We start from the raw sequence: 14,333 nt of genomic DNA, 5'->3' as shown, positions 1-14,333 counted from the left end.
ACCCCAAGGGTCAATCCTTGGCCCTTTGTTGTTTGTTTTGTACATTAATGACCTGCCTCGTGTTCTTAAGTATTGTGACGTCCACATCTATGCTGACGATGTTCAATTGTATACGTGCTGTCCTGTCGATTGTATGAGTTTATGTATAAGTAACTTGAATCAAGACCTTAGTCAAATAGGTGTATGGGCTTCCATGAATGGTTTATTTCTAAATCCTAGAAAGTCGAAGTGCATTGTTATCCGTAGAAAGCCGCTAGCTACAAATAGCTTAAACAATATTATGTTTGAAAATTCTGTTATAGAATATGTTGACACGGCAAGAAATCTTGGCATAGTTTTTAACAAAACATTGTCCTGGAGAGACCATATTTTTATAACCGTAGGAAAAGTGTACGGTGCTCCGTACACTGTGGTTGACACAGTATTTCACTCCGCTACATATTCGACTTTTTTTTATCCAAAGCGTACTTAATACCTACGCTCCTCTACGGCTGTGAGATTTTTTCTAACTGTGACGTTGTGAGTAAAAAGAAGCTTAATGTTGCCTACAATAACATTGCTAGATACGTTTACGGGCTGAATAGACTTGATCACGTTTCCTGTTATTCTGCAAAGTTGCTAAACATTTCTTTTGACAATCTTTTAAAGTTTAGAACACTTATTACCTTGCATAAGATAATCTACACGAAGGAGCCTTATTACCTATATCGAAGACTTCAATTCCTTCATTCTACGAGGACAATGGTTCTTGCACATGTTAAACACCGTATGCTAATTTCTGAACGCCAATTCTTCGTTACTTCGATCCGTCTTTGGAACTCCCTTCCAGCCAGAATAAGACAAATAAGTAATGCACTGCATTTCAAAAAAGAATTAATTTTGTTCTTCAATTGACTCACCTCTCCTTCTTCAATTGACTTTCTTTACTGATCTTCTATCCGTTTTTCTTGCCACCTCCTATTTCCTCAAAGGATAGAACCTAATATTATTACTGTACTACCTACCCTTGCATGTCCCCTCTATTCTTATTTCTGTTCTGTGTCCCTAAAATTTATTGTAACCATTAAGTCTTATTTTACAAATTATCTATTGTTTATCTAAGTTATTGAAAATTTTTTTTGAATTTTCGCCTTTGTTCTGTCACTGTTCTGACTAGCACTATAAAATAATTTTGTCAAATTGTTGTGTTAGGAAAAAATTTAATAAAATACAAATAATAGCGGAAGCATCAAAATACAATGCAGCCGGCCCTAAGCAAAAGAAAATCGGTAGCCAACTGTAAATCCAAACCGTTCCAACAACTTATTTCGCTGGAATTCAGTACTTTCAGCCGATATTTACTGTTGCTGATCGGAATCACTTGTATTCCGACAGCATCAATATAACAACAACATGTGTAACGAAAATAAGGCCAAACAAAAGTTGGAACAGGGGGGATTTGAAACACGTCCTTTTCAACCTTCCATTATATGTTGAGCTGTGCTGATCGGAATCTTCATGCATTCCGACAGCGTCATTACTAAACAAAGTTTAGGGGTGATTGGATACACATTATTTCCAACATCCTAATACATGTTTAACTGTGTTGATCGGAGACTAATACATTCCGGCAGCTTAAAATACCAACATAAACGAAAAATATGTTCCAAATTTTGTTGCCTTATGCTGAGAGCACTGGAGGATTGGAAACGCGTCCATTCCAACCTCCCTTAAAATAGTGGCTCCCAGACTCGTCCCTTTGGCATGCTAGTAAATATGCAGATTGGAATCATATGGCTTCCGACAGCATATTCAATAGAACTAAGTGATTGTAATATTGAATTGTATTTAGTAGTTTAAGTTTTAGGTCTAAAAATCCGTAATAATAAATAAATTAAATTGAATTAAATTAAAAGAATTATTTTCCGGCAAACGCATCAAAACCATTTCTCAGGACCGGGGTCAGGTGTAGGACCCAGATTGAGTTCGATACCTTCCCGGAGCAGGAGAGTCTGGCGTTGTCCCGATGCAAGGACCTGCTGGGAGGATGACAATTCGTTGGAGGGACGCAACAAATTAAATGGGGTTACACTGAAATGACAGCCCTTGGTCGGGAAAAATCCCCCGAGTCGCTCCGGTATATAGAACCGGCTGAATTGGGAAGTGTAGCCCTGTCAAAACTTATAGTTTTGTTCGTCTCCTGTTAGATGACTTTGATGACAATGAAATGTGAGTGTTCGCACCCGTCAATCGTATCAATCGTGTAGGTCAGGGAAACAGACTCTTAGTCCCTACCTCCGTTTGCACCGTTTGCCAGTACAGGATATATATGTTTGCGACATCCGCCCAATGCAGCTCCTGCCTTGGGTGGTGCCACTTTCCTACATGTTCTGGTCTCCGCGACGGCAACCCCCCGACGGGTTTCATCGCGCCATGTTGCCAGGTCGCAAACCCAAATCATCCGGGTACCCCAATGCTTGCCCAAGGACGCCCAGTCCCAGCGCCACAACAGCAATTGCGTTCTGGCCATCCACAACCCAGGCGTAGTCACCCGTCCCTTACCCCCAGATTGGCGGCGTCTCCCCTTATCCTCTTCAGAATTCTGCAGTTAAACTGTAATGAACTAACTGGGAAGATTACGGAGATAGCGATTGGAGATTCAAGGGGTTGTGTAGCGCAATATATAGCTTCTCCAACCCAATTGTCAACCTCACCTTCGAGCGGCGAATCCCGTTTCACTAACAGACGAGGCTCTGGCGACCCCAAGCTCGTCATGGAACTTGGGGGTGGGGAGGGAGGGATGGCCTGAAGGTTTAATGTCGCCATATAAATCGTTCCCGAGATGGTCGGGCCAGCACCTTAATGGTGCTGTGTTACCGGAGCGTATCGGATCTGTATCAGACAAAGGACCATCACATCGATAACACTCCCCAAAGCCTTCGGGGAGTAACCTAATCGCTACAACAACAACAACATAACGGAGATAGTCGATTTCATGAAGCGGCACAACATCCGCATAGCTGCGATTCAAGAGACTAAACTCACAGCAAGATCTGCATTGCAGACCTGCTCTGGGTATAATGTCCACAGGAAAGACCGCGAGAGCGGAAATGGAGGCGGCCTCGCGTTTATCATACACCACTGTGCAATATTATATATTTGATCCTGATGTCTTAGAACGTCTGTCCGGTCAGGCGATGCAAACCTAGAAATCATCAACATCTACATCCCTCCTGCCACCTGTTGCCCCAGTGGATACCGCCCTAATATTAGAGTCTTACTCACTGGCATCAATCGCATTATCTTAGGCGATTTCAATGCCCATCACGATCTATGGCACTCAAATATGCGGGCGGACAGTAGGGGTGAGATGTTGGTGGATCAAATAGAAGAAACGACGTTCTGCACAATAAACGGAGACGCCCCCACTCGTATGGTAGGAAGCTGTCACAGTTCGCATGATATCTCAATCGTGAGCGCAGAACTCGTAAACTGCGTCAACTGGCAGCCGATGGTAACATTGGCATCCGACCACCTGCCTATACTTATTTCGCTCGAGCGTACCGCCGACTTCATCGTCACCGAAAAACGCACTTTCATAAACTGCAAAAAAGGAAAGTGGGAAGAATATAAATCCTTTACAGACAACCGCTTTGCTGCCTCCCTATCCCGACTGATGTCCGCCAAGAGGAGCGTGCCTTCCGTAAGGTCATTGAATCCGCCTCGGCACGTTTCATTCCCGCCGGGAGAATTCCCGAAATCCGGCCCCACTTCCCGGCGGAGGCCGCAAACTTAGCTTGAGAACGTGACCTTATAAGACAGCTTGATCCAGGCGACCCCCAAATAAGGGATATAAACCAACGCATCAGATTGCTTGTGGACGAACACAAGCGGGCGAAATGGGAGGAGCACCTAAGAGGTTGTAACCTCTCTACCGGTGTGGGTAAACTATGGTCCACCGTAAAGTCCCTATCGAATCCGACTAAGCAAAAAGACAAAGTTTCCATCGCCTTTGGCGACAAAGTGCTGTCGGATGCGAAAAAATGTGCGAGCGCTTTCTGCCGACAATATATAATGCATCCCACGGTCGACAAAGATAGACGGAGAGCCAATAGACACGCACATAAACACAAATACAGCGCGTCACCAATCACCATCACCGCTAAAGAGGTTGAGGACGCCATTGGTCGCGCTGAACCACCCAAAGCAGGGGGTCAGACGGCATAGCCATGCCGATGCTTTAAAGCCTAGGGAAAGAGGGTTTCAAATATTTAGCGCATGTCTTCAAGCTGTCTCTTTCCACCTTTGTCCCGCCACTAAAGCCTGGGAAACCAGCTAATATAGGAGAGTCGTATCGTCCGATATCTCTCCTATCGCCAGTAGCAAAGACGCTTGAACCCATTTTGCTCCCTTATTTCCAAGCAAATTTGCAGCTAGCCTCTCATCAGCATGGCTTTAGAAAACTCCATAGCACTAGCACCGCGCTAAATGCCATTAGCACCCAGATAAATTGCGGTTTAAATCAATACCCCCACCATAGAACAGTACTCGTAGCGCTAGACCTATCAAAAGCTTTTGATACGGTCAACCATGGCTCGTTACTGCAAGACCTGGAAGGGTCTACCCTTCCCCCATGTCTTAAAAGGTGGACCGCAAATTATCTGGGTGGTCGGCAGGCATCGGGGAAAGATAAAGAAACGCTCATGACTACATACAAAGCAATTAGCCTGCCGATTACGTGCTACGCGTCACCGATATGGTCGCCAAGCCTAAAAATTACCCACTGGAAGAAGCTACAGGCCTGCCAAAATACTGCTCTCAGAATTGCCACGGGCTGTCTTCTTATGTCCCCAGAACACCATCTGCATAATGAGGCGAGAATACTCCCCATCAGGGAGAGATGTGAGATGCTGACCAAACAGTTCCTGTTGAATACCCAGAAACCCCAGCGGGTTCGGGGATCAGAATATACCCACAGTAGGTATGCCTGTCGTAAGAGGCAACTAAAATACCAGATTCAAGGGGCTGTGTAGCGCAAACATTCAGGTTGCCAGCGCAATATATAGCTTCTCCAAACCCAATTGTCAACCTCACCTATCCGCGGCGAATCCTGTTTCACTAACAGACGAGGCTCTGGCGACCCCAAGCTCCTCATGGAACTTGGGGGTAGGGAGGGAGGGAATGGCCTGAAGGTTTAATGTGGCCACATATATCGTTCCCGAGATGGTCTGGTTAATGGTGCTATGGTACGGGAACGTACCGGATTTGTATCCGGCAAAGGACCATCACATCGATAACACTCCCCAAAGACTTCGGGGAGCAACCTTATCGCTACAACAACAACAACAATACCCAGAAACCGGAGCATTCCAACAGACATCTGATTGATGAACCAGCACCGCCTAGGGGCTTAAGGAGTCATCTCCGTAAGCATTTTGAGGAAATACAGCACCTGAGAACCCAGTCGTATGAAGCGAAAAAACACAAGCAGGTCCTTGGTGAACTCCACAAACAGGCGTCGGACCTTTATGTCAGGAATTGCCCGGTGAATCCAGTACTCAAAGAAAAGTACCCAAAACTTGTGGAAGAGGAACGCATACTCCCCAGGGAAACGCGTGCCACTCTTGCTCAACTTCGTTCTGGATACTGTAACAGGTTAAACCCTTACCTATCCAGAATCAACCCCGACATACAAAATGTATGCCCCGATAGCAATGTGTCCCCACATGACACGAACCATCTCTTTAATTGTAATGTGGAACCAACGTCTCTAACACCCCTTTCCTTATGGTCCACCCCTGTTGAAACGGCAAGTTTCCTTAGACTCCCGTTAGAGGATATTGATGACAATCGCCGCGGCTTGTAGGTGGGGTGAAGCATTGCTACAACAACAGCAATAACAGTGTTCGCACCATTGAATGGGGCGAAGCATTGTTAACACAAAACAAAACCAGTGATTCTATTTCTAGAAACGATACTGCATAATGTTCGGTAATCCCAATACTTATACACTCCTTTTTTTTCTTAACTTGTTCAAAAATTTTACTAAAATTCGTTTGTATATGCATGTGTAATATTACCTGAAGGTCAGTGCTAAGCTGTATAACATTGTATAGAAATGGTTTCATAGATTCTGGTATATCACGTGATGCTTTGGCTATCTGCTGCAGCGTACAAATTATAGCACATCTTAACATGTTGTAATCTTCACTTTCCTTCCATAAAATTGGCAAATATGATATAAGGTTATCTGCTTGCGGTTCAATGTGATCGCTCATTTTCTCCACAATACAAGACATTATTGTCAGTACATTCATTTTAGTGTCACATTCTCTCGCCTCCCCCAACAGCACAAACAATGCGTTGAACGCTGGTTCCAGATAGCAAAGAAAAGCTTCTGGCGCAAACTCGAAGTCACCAATCAATGTGGATAGCGTTCGAGATGCTGCTAGACGTATAGACATATCCTCAGTTGGTCGAAGTAAATGTAAGCATGCTTCGTATGCCAATGGACGCAGATCTCGTGAAAATTTTACTGCCGACCATTCCGCAACCAACCAAATAATACGACGACGAAGTATACGAAATCTGTCACTTTCTATTCGCAGTTCGGACAATAGTTGATTACTAAACCATGAATCAAAGTCGATATCATTGAAAAAATGAAATGAAGCCAATCCTGTGGCATTATATATGGCATCTTTTAAAAGTATATCTTTAAGATCAGATATGGGAGACAAAACGATTTGCTGAGCTTTGCGAATATACTTGACTACCTCGGAAGTCATTTGTGTCTGATATTGGCTAAAGCATGTGAGGAAAAATGATTCAATGCAAGGTCGGAGAGCATACTTCCAGCTCTCCCCACTATCATCTTGTGCAAACGCCTCGGGATCCTCAACCCACTGGTCAAGCTCCATTTAATTTTAATTTAATTTAGACGGAGAGCCAATAGACACGCACATAAACACAAATACAGCGCGTCACCAATCACCATCACCGCTAAAGAGGTTGAGGACGCCATTGGTCGCGCTGAACCACCCAAAGCAGGGGGCCAGACGGCATAGCCATGCCGATGCTTTAAAGCCTAGGGAAAGAGGGTTTCAAATATTTAGCGCATGTCTTCAAGCTGTCTCTTTCCACCTTTGTCCCGCCACTAAAGCCTGGGAAACCAGCTAATATAGGAGAGTCGTATCGTCCGATATCTCTCCTATCGCCAGTAGCAAAGACGCTTGAACCCATTTTGCTCCCTTATTTCCAAGCAAATTTGCAGCTAGCCTCTCATCAGCATGGCTTTAGAAAACTCCATAGCACTAGCACCGCGCTAAATGCCATTAGCACCCAGATAAATTGCGGTTTAAATCAATACCCCCACCATAGAACAGTACTCGTAGCGCTAGACCTATCAAAAGCTTTTGATACGGTCAACCATGGCTCGTTACTGCAAGACCTGGAAGGGTCTACCCTTCCCCCATGTCTTAAAAGGTGGACCGCAAATTATCTGGGTGGTCGGCAGGCATCGGGGAAAGATAAAGAAACGCTCATGACTACATACAAAGCAATTAGCCTGCCGATTACGTGCTACGCGTCACCGATATGGTCGCCAAGCCTAAAAATTACCCACTGGAAGAAGCTACAGGCCTGCCAAAATACTGCTCTCAGAATTGCCACGGGCTGTCTTCTTATGTCCCCAGAACACCATCTGCATAATGAGGCGAGAATACTCCCCATCAGGGAGAGATGTGAGATGCTGACCAAACAGTTCCTGTTGAATACCCAGAAACCCCAGCGGGTTCGGGGATCAGAATATACCCACAGTAGGTATGCCTGTCGTAAGAGGCAACTAAAATACCAGATTCAAGGGGCTGTGTAGCGCAAACATTCAGGTTGCCAGCGCAATATATAGCTTCTCCAAACCCAATTGTCAACCTCACCTATCCGCGGCGAATCCTGTTTCACTAACAGACGAGGCTCTGGCGACCCCAAGCTCCTCATGGAACTTGGGGGTAGGGAGGGAGGGAATGGCCTGAAGGTTTAATGTGGCCACATATATCGTTCCCGAGATGGTCTGGTTAATGGTGCTATGGTACGGGAACGTACCGGATTTGTATCCGGCAAAGGACCATCACATCGATAACACTCCCCAAAGACTTCGGGGAGCAACCTTATCGCTACAACAACAACAACAATACCCAGAAACCGGAGCATTCCAACAGACATCTGATTGATGAACCAGCACCGCCTAGGGGCTTAAGGAGTCATCTCCGTAAGCATTTTGAGGAAATACAGCACCTGAGAACCCAGTCGTATGAAGCGAAAAAACACAAGCAGGTCCTTGGTGAACTCCACAAACAGGCGTCGGACCTTTATGTCAGGAATTGCCCGGTGAATCCAGTACTCAAAGAAAAGTACCCAAAACTTGTGGAAGAGGAACGCATACTCCCCAGGGAAACGCGTGCCACTCTTGCTCAACTTCGTTCTGGATACTGTAACAGGTTAAACCCTTACCTATCCAGAATCAACCCCGACATACAAAATGTATGCCCCGATAGCAATGTGTCCCCACATGACACGAACCATCTCTTTAATTGTAATGTGGAACCAACGTCTCTAACACCCCTTTCCTTATGGTCCACCCCTGTTGAAACGGCAAGTTTCCTTAGACTCCCGTTAGAGGATATTGATGACAATCGCCGCGGCTTGTAGGTGGGGTGAAGCATTGCTACAACAACAGCAATAACAGTGTTCGCACCATTGAATGGGGCGAAGCATTGTTAACACAAAACAAAACCAGTGATTCTATTTCTAGAAACGATACTGCATAATGTTCGGTAATCCCAATACTTATACACTCCTTTTTTTTCTTAACTTGTTCAAAAATTTTACTAAAATTCGTTTGTATATGCATGTGTAATATTACCTGAAGGTCAGTGCTAAGCTGTATAACATTGTATAGAAATGGTTTCATAGATTCTGGTATATCACGTGATGCTTTGGCTATCTGCTGCAGCGTACAAATTATAGCACATCTTAACATGTTGTAATCTTCACTTTCCTTCCATAAAATTGGCAAATATGATATAAGGTTATCTGCTTGCGGTTCAATGTGATCGCTCATTTTCTCCACAATACAAGACATTATTGTCAGTACATTCATTTTAGTGTCACATTCTCTCGCCTCCCCCAACAGCACAAACAATGCGTTGAACGCTGGTTCCAGATAGCAAAGAAAAGCTTCTGGCGCAAACTCGAAGTCACCAATCAATGTGGATAGCGTTCGAGATGCTGCTAGACGTATAGACATATCCTCAGTTGGTCGAAGTAAATGTAAGCATGCTTCGTATGCCAATGGACGCAGATCTCGTGAAAATTTTACTGCCGACCATTCCGCAACCAACCAAATAATACGACGACGAAGTATACGAAATCTGTCACTTTCTATTCGCAGTTCGGACAATAGTTGATTACTAAACCATGAATCAAAGTCGATATCATTGAAAAAATGAAATGAAGCCAATCCTGTGGCATTATATATGGCATCTTTTAAAAGTATATCTTTAAGATCAGATATGGGAGACAAAACGATTTGCTGAGCTTTGCGAATATACTTGACTACCTCGGAAGTCATTTGTGTCTGATATTGGCTAAAGCATGTGAGGAAAAATGATTCAATGCAAGGTCGGAGAGCATACTTCCAGCTCTCCCCACTATCATCTTGTGCAAACGCCTCGGGATCCTCAACCCACTGGTCAAGCTCCATTTGCGTTAACAAAAAGTAATGAGTTATAATTTTATCGCAAATATAACACAGTCGCTCATTTATGAAAAAATTCGAGAGTGCTATATGTGGAGCAGGATTAGGCTCAGCCACTAGTAGGTCACCAGTAGTTGCAGCGTTCGCATAAGCACTGCACATCATAATTCCTTTCATAAGGTTAATGCAGTGTATTGCAAAATTGCTGAAATTTATTACGTTTTCAGTAAATATTAAACGTGCACGTTCATGGAAGACATGATCAAAGCTAAAATCTAAAGCTATGGGAACAAAACGTGCAAACGATGAAGGGTGCATATCTTGAAATTCATTCAGTGTTTTAATCTGTTTTAGTATAAACTTCTCTAACAAACGTATTATCTGTTCTTCAGCTCCAAGATGCTGCAGTTCATATCGACATTCCAAACATTGTTTCAGACGCGTAAATAGTTCTTCCACATACCGCATACAGTATTCAATTTTAAAAGGTCTTGGAAAACCATAAACAGCTAGCTTCCGCAAAATACGTAAACAGAGCAATGCACGTTCTAGTGTAGATATTGCACTCATAGACGCAGTTTTGAGTTGTTGAAAAAAGTTAGTTGTGAAAGCATCCCATAACTCTTGCATATACACGAATAGATTTCCAGCAAGATCTTCGAAAACTTTCTTTTCCGCCATCATTCGACGTGACGCCAGCGCCTTTACGACATTATGGAATACAAGCAAAACCCGCTGTTGTTCGCCGTCATTACTATCAGTTTGAGCGCACATTTGTAACTGCTTAACTAATTGTGGAATCAGCTCTGGCCAATCTCGAGGACAATCGATACGGGCAATACGCGCTATAAGAACAGCAATTTGTAAAGCAACTTGAGGCACGGGTTCCGAACTAAAATTTTTCAAAAGTATATTACGAATCTCCAACTTCTCCTCATTAGGAAGTTCATGCTTCATATTACGCCTCCAATATTTATTAATACCGTTTTTCAAATATACTGCTGCCATCCAACGGACATTTAAATCAATATGTGAAGATTGTGAATCGCCTTCGTTGCCAGCATGCATAACAGAAAAGCGTGCCAGGGTTAGAAAAAAACCTGGTTGCAGTTCCCATTCTAACAGCTGTGCCTCCGCTTTTCGAACCACGTCATGATTTGAATCTGTGGCAGCACGCAGGGTTTGACACACTAATATCTCCGGCGAAGGCACCTCCATATTTATCGTTTGTGGGTTGGGCAATTTATACGATCATAAACATATAAAATATACGTCGACAGCTTATTAATAATACATGGGTTGCGATAATCAGGTAAGTGCAAACGAAAATGAATTATAAACTCGAAAACTTTTTACATGGCGATGGTTAATTCTTTAGCCAAATTGATTTTGCCTCTCATTATTTCTTAATAGCGGTGACTAGTGGTGGAACATCGGGTTTCTATCGATACATCAATGTTTTTAATTGCCGTCATCCGGTGGCAAAATACTGAGCCAGATAAATAATTTTGCATGTAAATGCAGCAACAACGATTTGAGCCAGATAAATCCAGATAGAAGTCTGGTTCAATTTGTGAGCCAGATAATTTGTTAATTACTTCTTTTTAGGTTGGCAGAGCGGCCTTTAATAAACCTACTTTTTCAAAAATAGATGTCGCTGCTTAGCCTTTCGCCGTATGAGTAAAATGAAAAACAGCGCGACATCAGCCTATCACAATTCACGTGTGCGTAAATTTCACATCTGTCATGTCATCATCATGTCCGCAAGTTCCCAACGACAGCCTATAATCATGAAAAAGGACTCAAACTGGGACACCTGGTACAGAACAAAAGAACATACAGCAGATACCATTATGCATGTGAAACAGATACATAATTCTCAACGGAATTTTTTGTATGCGAGAACAGTTCATCCGATTTAATCATGTTGTCACTACCATAGCGGAATGATACAAGGTGACAGCATGGTGATAGACCTACAAACATAAATAAAAATTCCATGTACTTTGTTTTTGTAAATTCGATGGAGAAATGTCAAAATCGTGCGGCACCGGAAGTTGATATATCAAATCAAATAAAAAAAGGGTATAATCAGCTGTTCCATGCTGCCACCTTGTATCGTTGCGCCATGGTCACTACTGAGTGTCATATGACAATCAAATGATTATCACGGCTGTTTTGTTATTTTTTAAATTCCGCCATTTTCAACCGACGAAAACCATATAAAAAATAAGTTTAAAAAATGAAAAAGAGAGCATTTCAAAGCTCCATGCTAAAAGAAAAAAAAATCGAAAATAATATTAAAAAATACCAAAAGCTGTCGGAATGTGTGGGGCGCACTAAAAAAATTGATACGCGAAAAATAATAGTGGTTAGTGGTGATTCATTTTTAAATGTGTTTCCGCATGAGGAAAGCGCTCTTCTGTTGTTTTGTTATTTTCTGAATTTAAATTGAACATTCTGAACTCGAATTCTTATAAAACTATTTATTTTAAACAAATAAGAAACACATATGCTTTTATCACGTACAAAATTAAAAACGTAATGAAATAAAGTAAATAAAAAGCAAAAAGCATTGTTTCATTTTTGGCGGAATATAATAATGGTTATTTATGATAGTATAACAGTCAAACTTGATATCTACAGTAAACTATCATTTATGACACTTTTTGATAGTTAGGGTGTCAGCACTGATCCAGGAAAATGAATGAGAGTGAGCAGTACGGCTATATACTTAATCAGTAGGCCATGTTGGTGTATAAGAAGGAGACAACAACTCACACGTACACAGTTGTTTACATCACATTTGCGCAAGTCCCCTTAAGTTTGTGATAGAAAGTTTGTATGAGGCGCTGATCGTTAGGTTGACATTGCTGACAATCAGATGATAGTCATATGATAGTCAGTATTCTTGTAGGGAACATAATCTAGCTTGCACGAATTAACGAAAAAATTATGTTAAATTTCACTAATTTACTTATAAAATATCAAAACAAATATTGCAACAAATTTCTGTTGAAATGAAAACACATGAAAGTGAACAGTGTTGCCAGCTCTGCAACGTTGATGATAACTTTTGTTGTTCTCTGTTAGGATTAATACAAGGCGATGACGGCTCAACATAAATTTAAATAAACATACAATTACATTGTTTTTGTAATTTACTGAATATGTTGCAATTTAATATATTACAATAGAAGAGAATACGTCTTCAATTTATCGAAAAAAAGAGATGCTGGCAAATATTTGGAATTTTCATTTTAGAACAAGTGCAGAATACATACATTTGTCAAAAAAAAAAATAAAAAATCGGACTTTATAGATATTTTTATGCTGATTCCAACGGTATATTTCTTTGTTGGTGCAAATGAAAGGTTTGGGGGTAATTCCATGTCAAAAGGCGAAATTATGAATTTTTCAAATCAAAATATCTCATCTGATGTATATATGTATATCTTTAACTTTTCTAGTCTTTATTTACCAAAAATTTGAAAAAGCCCTTTTTTCGTGGCCATGCACAGTAATTCTGCGTAGAACACCTTTCTGCATAGTCGGCCTTCGGCCGCGCTTATAAAAAATAACCCTGGGCTACGTCATGCCAAGTCCGGGTGTGTGGTGATGTCCTTCTGCGTAGTATACCCTTCTGCGTAGGCGCCCTTCGGCCGCAATTGAAAAAATAACCCTTAGCCGATCCAACACCGGCTACGGCATGCACAGTAATTAAGCGTAGAACATTGACGGGTTTGTTTGGAGTTGAGTTTTTATTTTTGTTTAGTTGTTGCCGGTATCGGATCGGTTAAGGGTAATTTTTTAAAGGTGTTCTACGCAGAATTACTGTGCATGGCGTAGCCGGTGTTAGATCGTCTAAGGGTAATTTTTTCAAGTGCGGCCGAAGTCCGCCGGGTGTACTACACAGAAGGACATCACCGTGGCGGTAGCCACGGTTATACCACACACCCGGACTTGGCATGGCGTAGCCCAGGGTGATTTTTTATAAGCGCGGCCGAAGGCCGCCTAGGCAGAAAAGTATTCTACGCAGAATTACTGTGCATCGCCACCAAAAAAAGTTTTCAAATTTTTGGTAAATAAAGACTAGAAAAGTTAAAGATATGTATACATCAGATGAAAGGTATTTTTATAAGTTATTTTTCGATTTTTTAATTTTTGAAATCCATCCACTAGTTTCGGAGATATTTTGATTTGAAAAATTCATAATTTCTCCATTTGACATGGAATTACCCCCAAACCTTTCATTTGCAGAAATATACCGTTGGAATCAGGATAAAAATCTCTATAAAGTGCGATTTTTTATTTTTTTTTTTTTTGACAAATGTATGTATTCTGCACTTGTTCCAAAATGAAAATTCCAAATATTTGCCAGCTTCTCTTTACTTCGATAAATTGAAGACGTATTCTCTTCTATTTTAATATATTAAATTGCAACATAATCAGTAAATTACAAAAACAATATAAAATGTATGTTTATTTAAATTTATGTTGAGCAGAGAACAGCAAAGTAATGTTGTTGTTGTTGTAGCAATGCTCGCCCCACCTAATAGCCGCGACCGATCACAAATTGTCATCAATATCCTCTAACGGG

The 14,333-nt window shown here is 41.8% G+C and overlaps 1 protein-coding gene and 1 pseudogene across 1 annotated transcript; both read right to left on the bottom strand.

The window, feature by feature from the left end:
• Positions 1–6,899, bottom strand: part of LOC137245942 (importin-11 pseudogene) — a 195,904-nt pseudogene extending 189,005 nt beyond the window's left edge.
• Positions 6,900–8,636: 1,737 nt separating this feature from the next.
• Impbeta11 (importin beta11) lies at positions 8,637–11,398 on the bottom strand. Its single transcript, XM_067772872.1, has one exon. The coding sequence runs from the start codon at positions 10,949–10,951 to the stop codon at positions 8,702–8,704; it is 2,250 nt and encodes a 749-aa protein (XP_067628973.1). The 5' UTR covers positions 10,952–11,398; the 3' UTR covers positions 8,637–8,701.
• Between the last annotated feature and the right edge of the window lie 2,935 nt (positions 11,399–14,333).

This window comes from Eurosta solidaginis, chromosome 3 (genome assembly GCF_040869045.1).
Source record: "Eurosta solidaginis isolate ZX-2024a chromosome 3, ASM4086904v1, whole genome shotgun sequence".
Taxonomy (NCBI): domain Eukaryota; kingdom Metazoa; phylum Arthropoda; class Insecta; order Diptera; family Tephritidae; genus Eurosta; species Eurosta solidaginis.
Note: the sequence above shows the minus strand (reverse complement) of the source record. Positions and strands in the feature narration are given on the sequence as shown.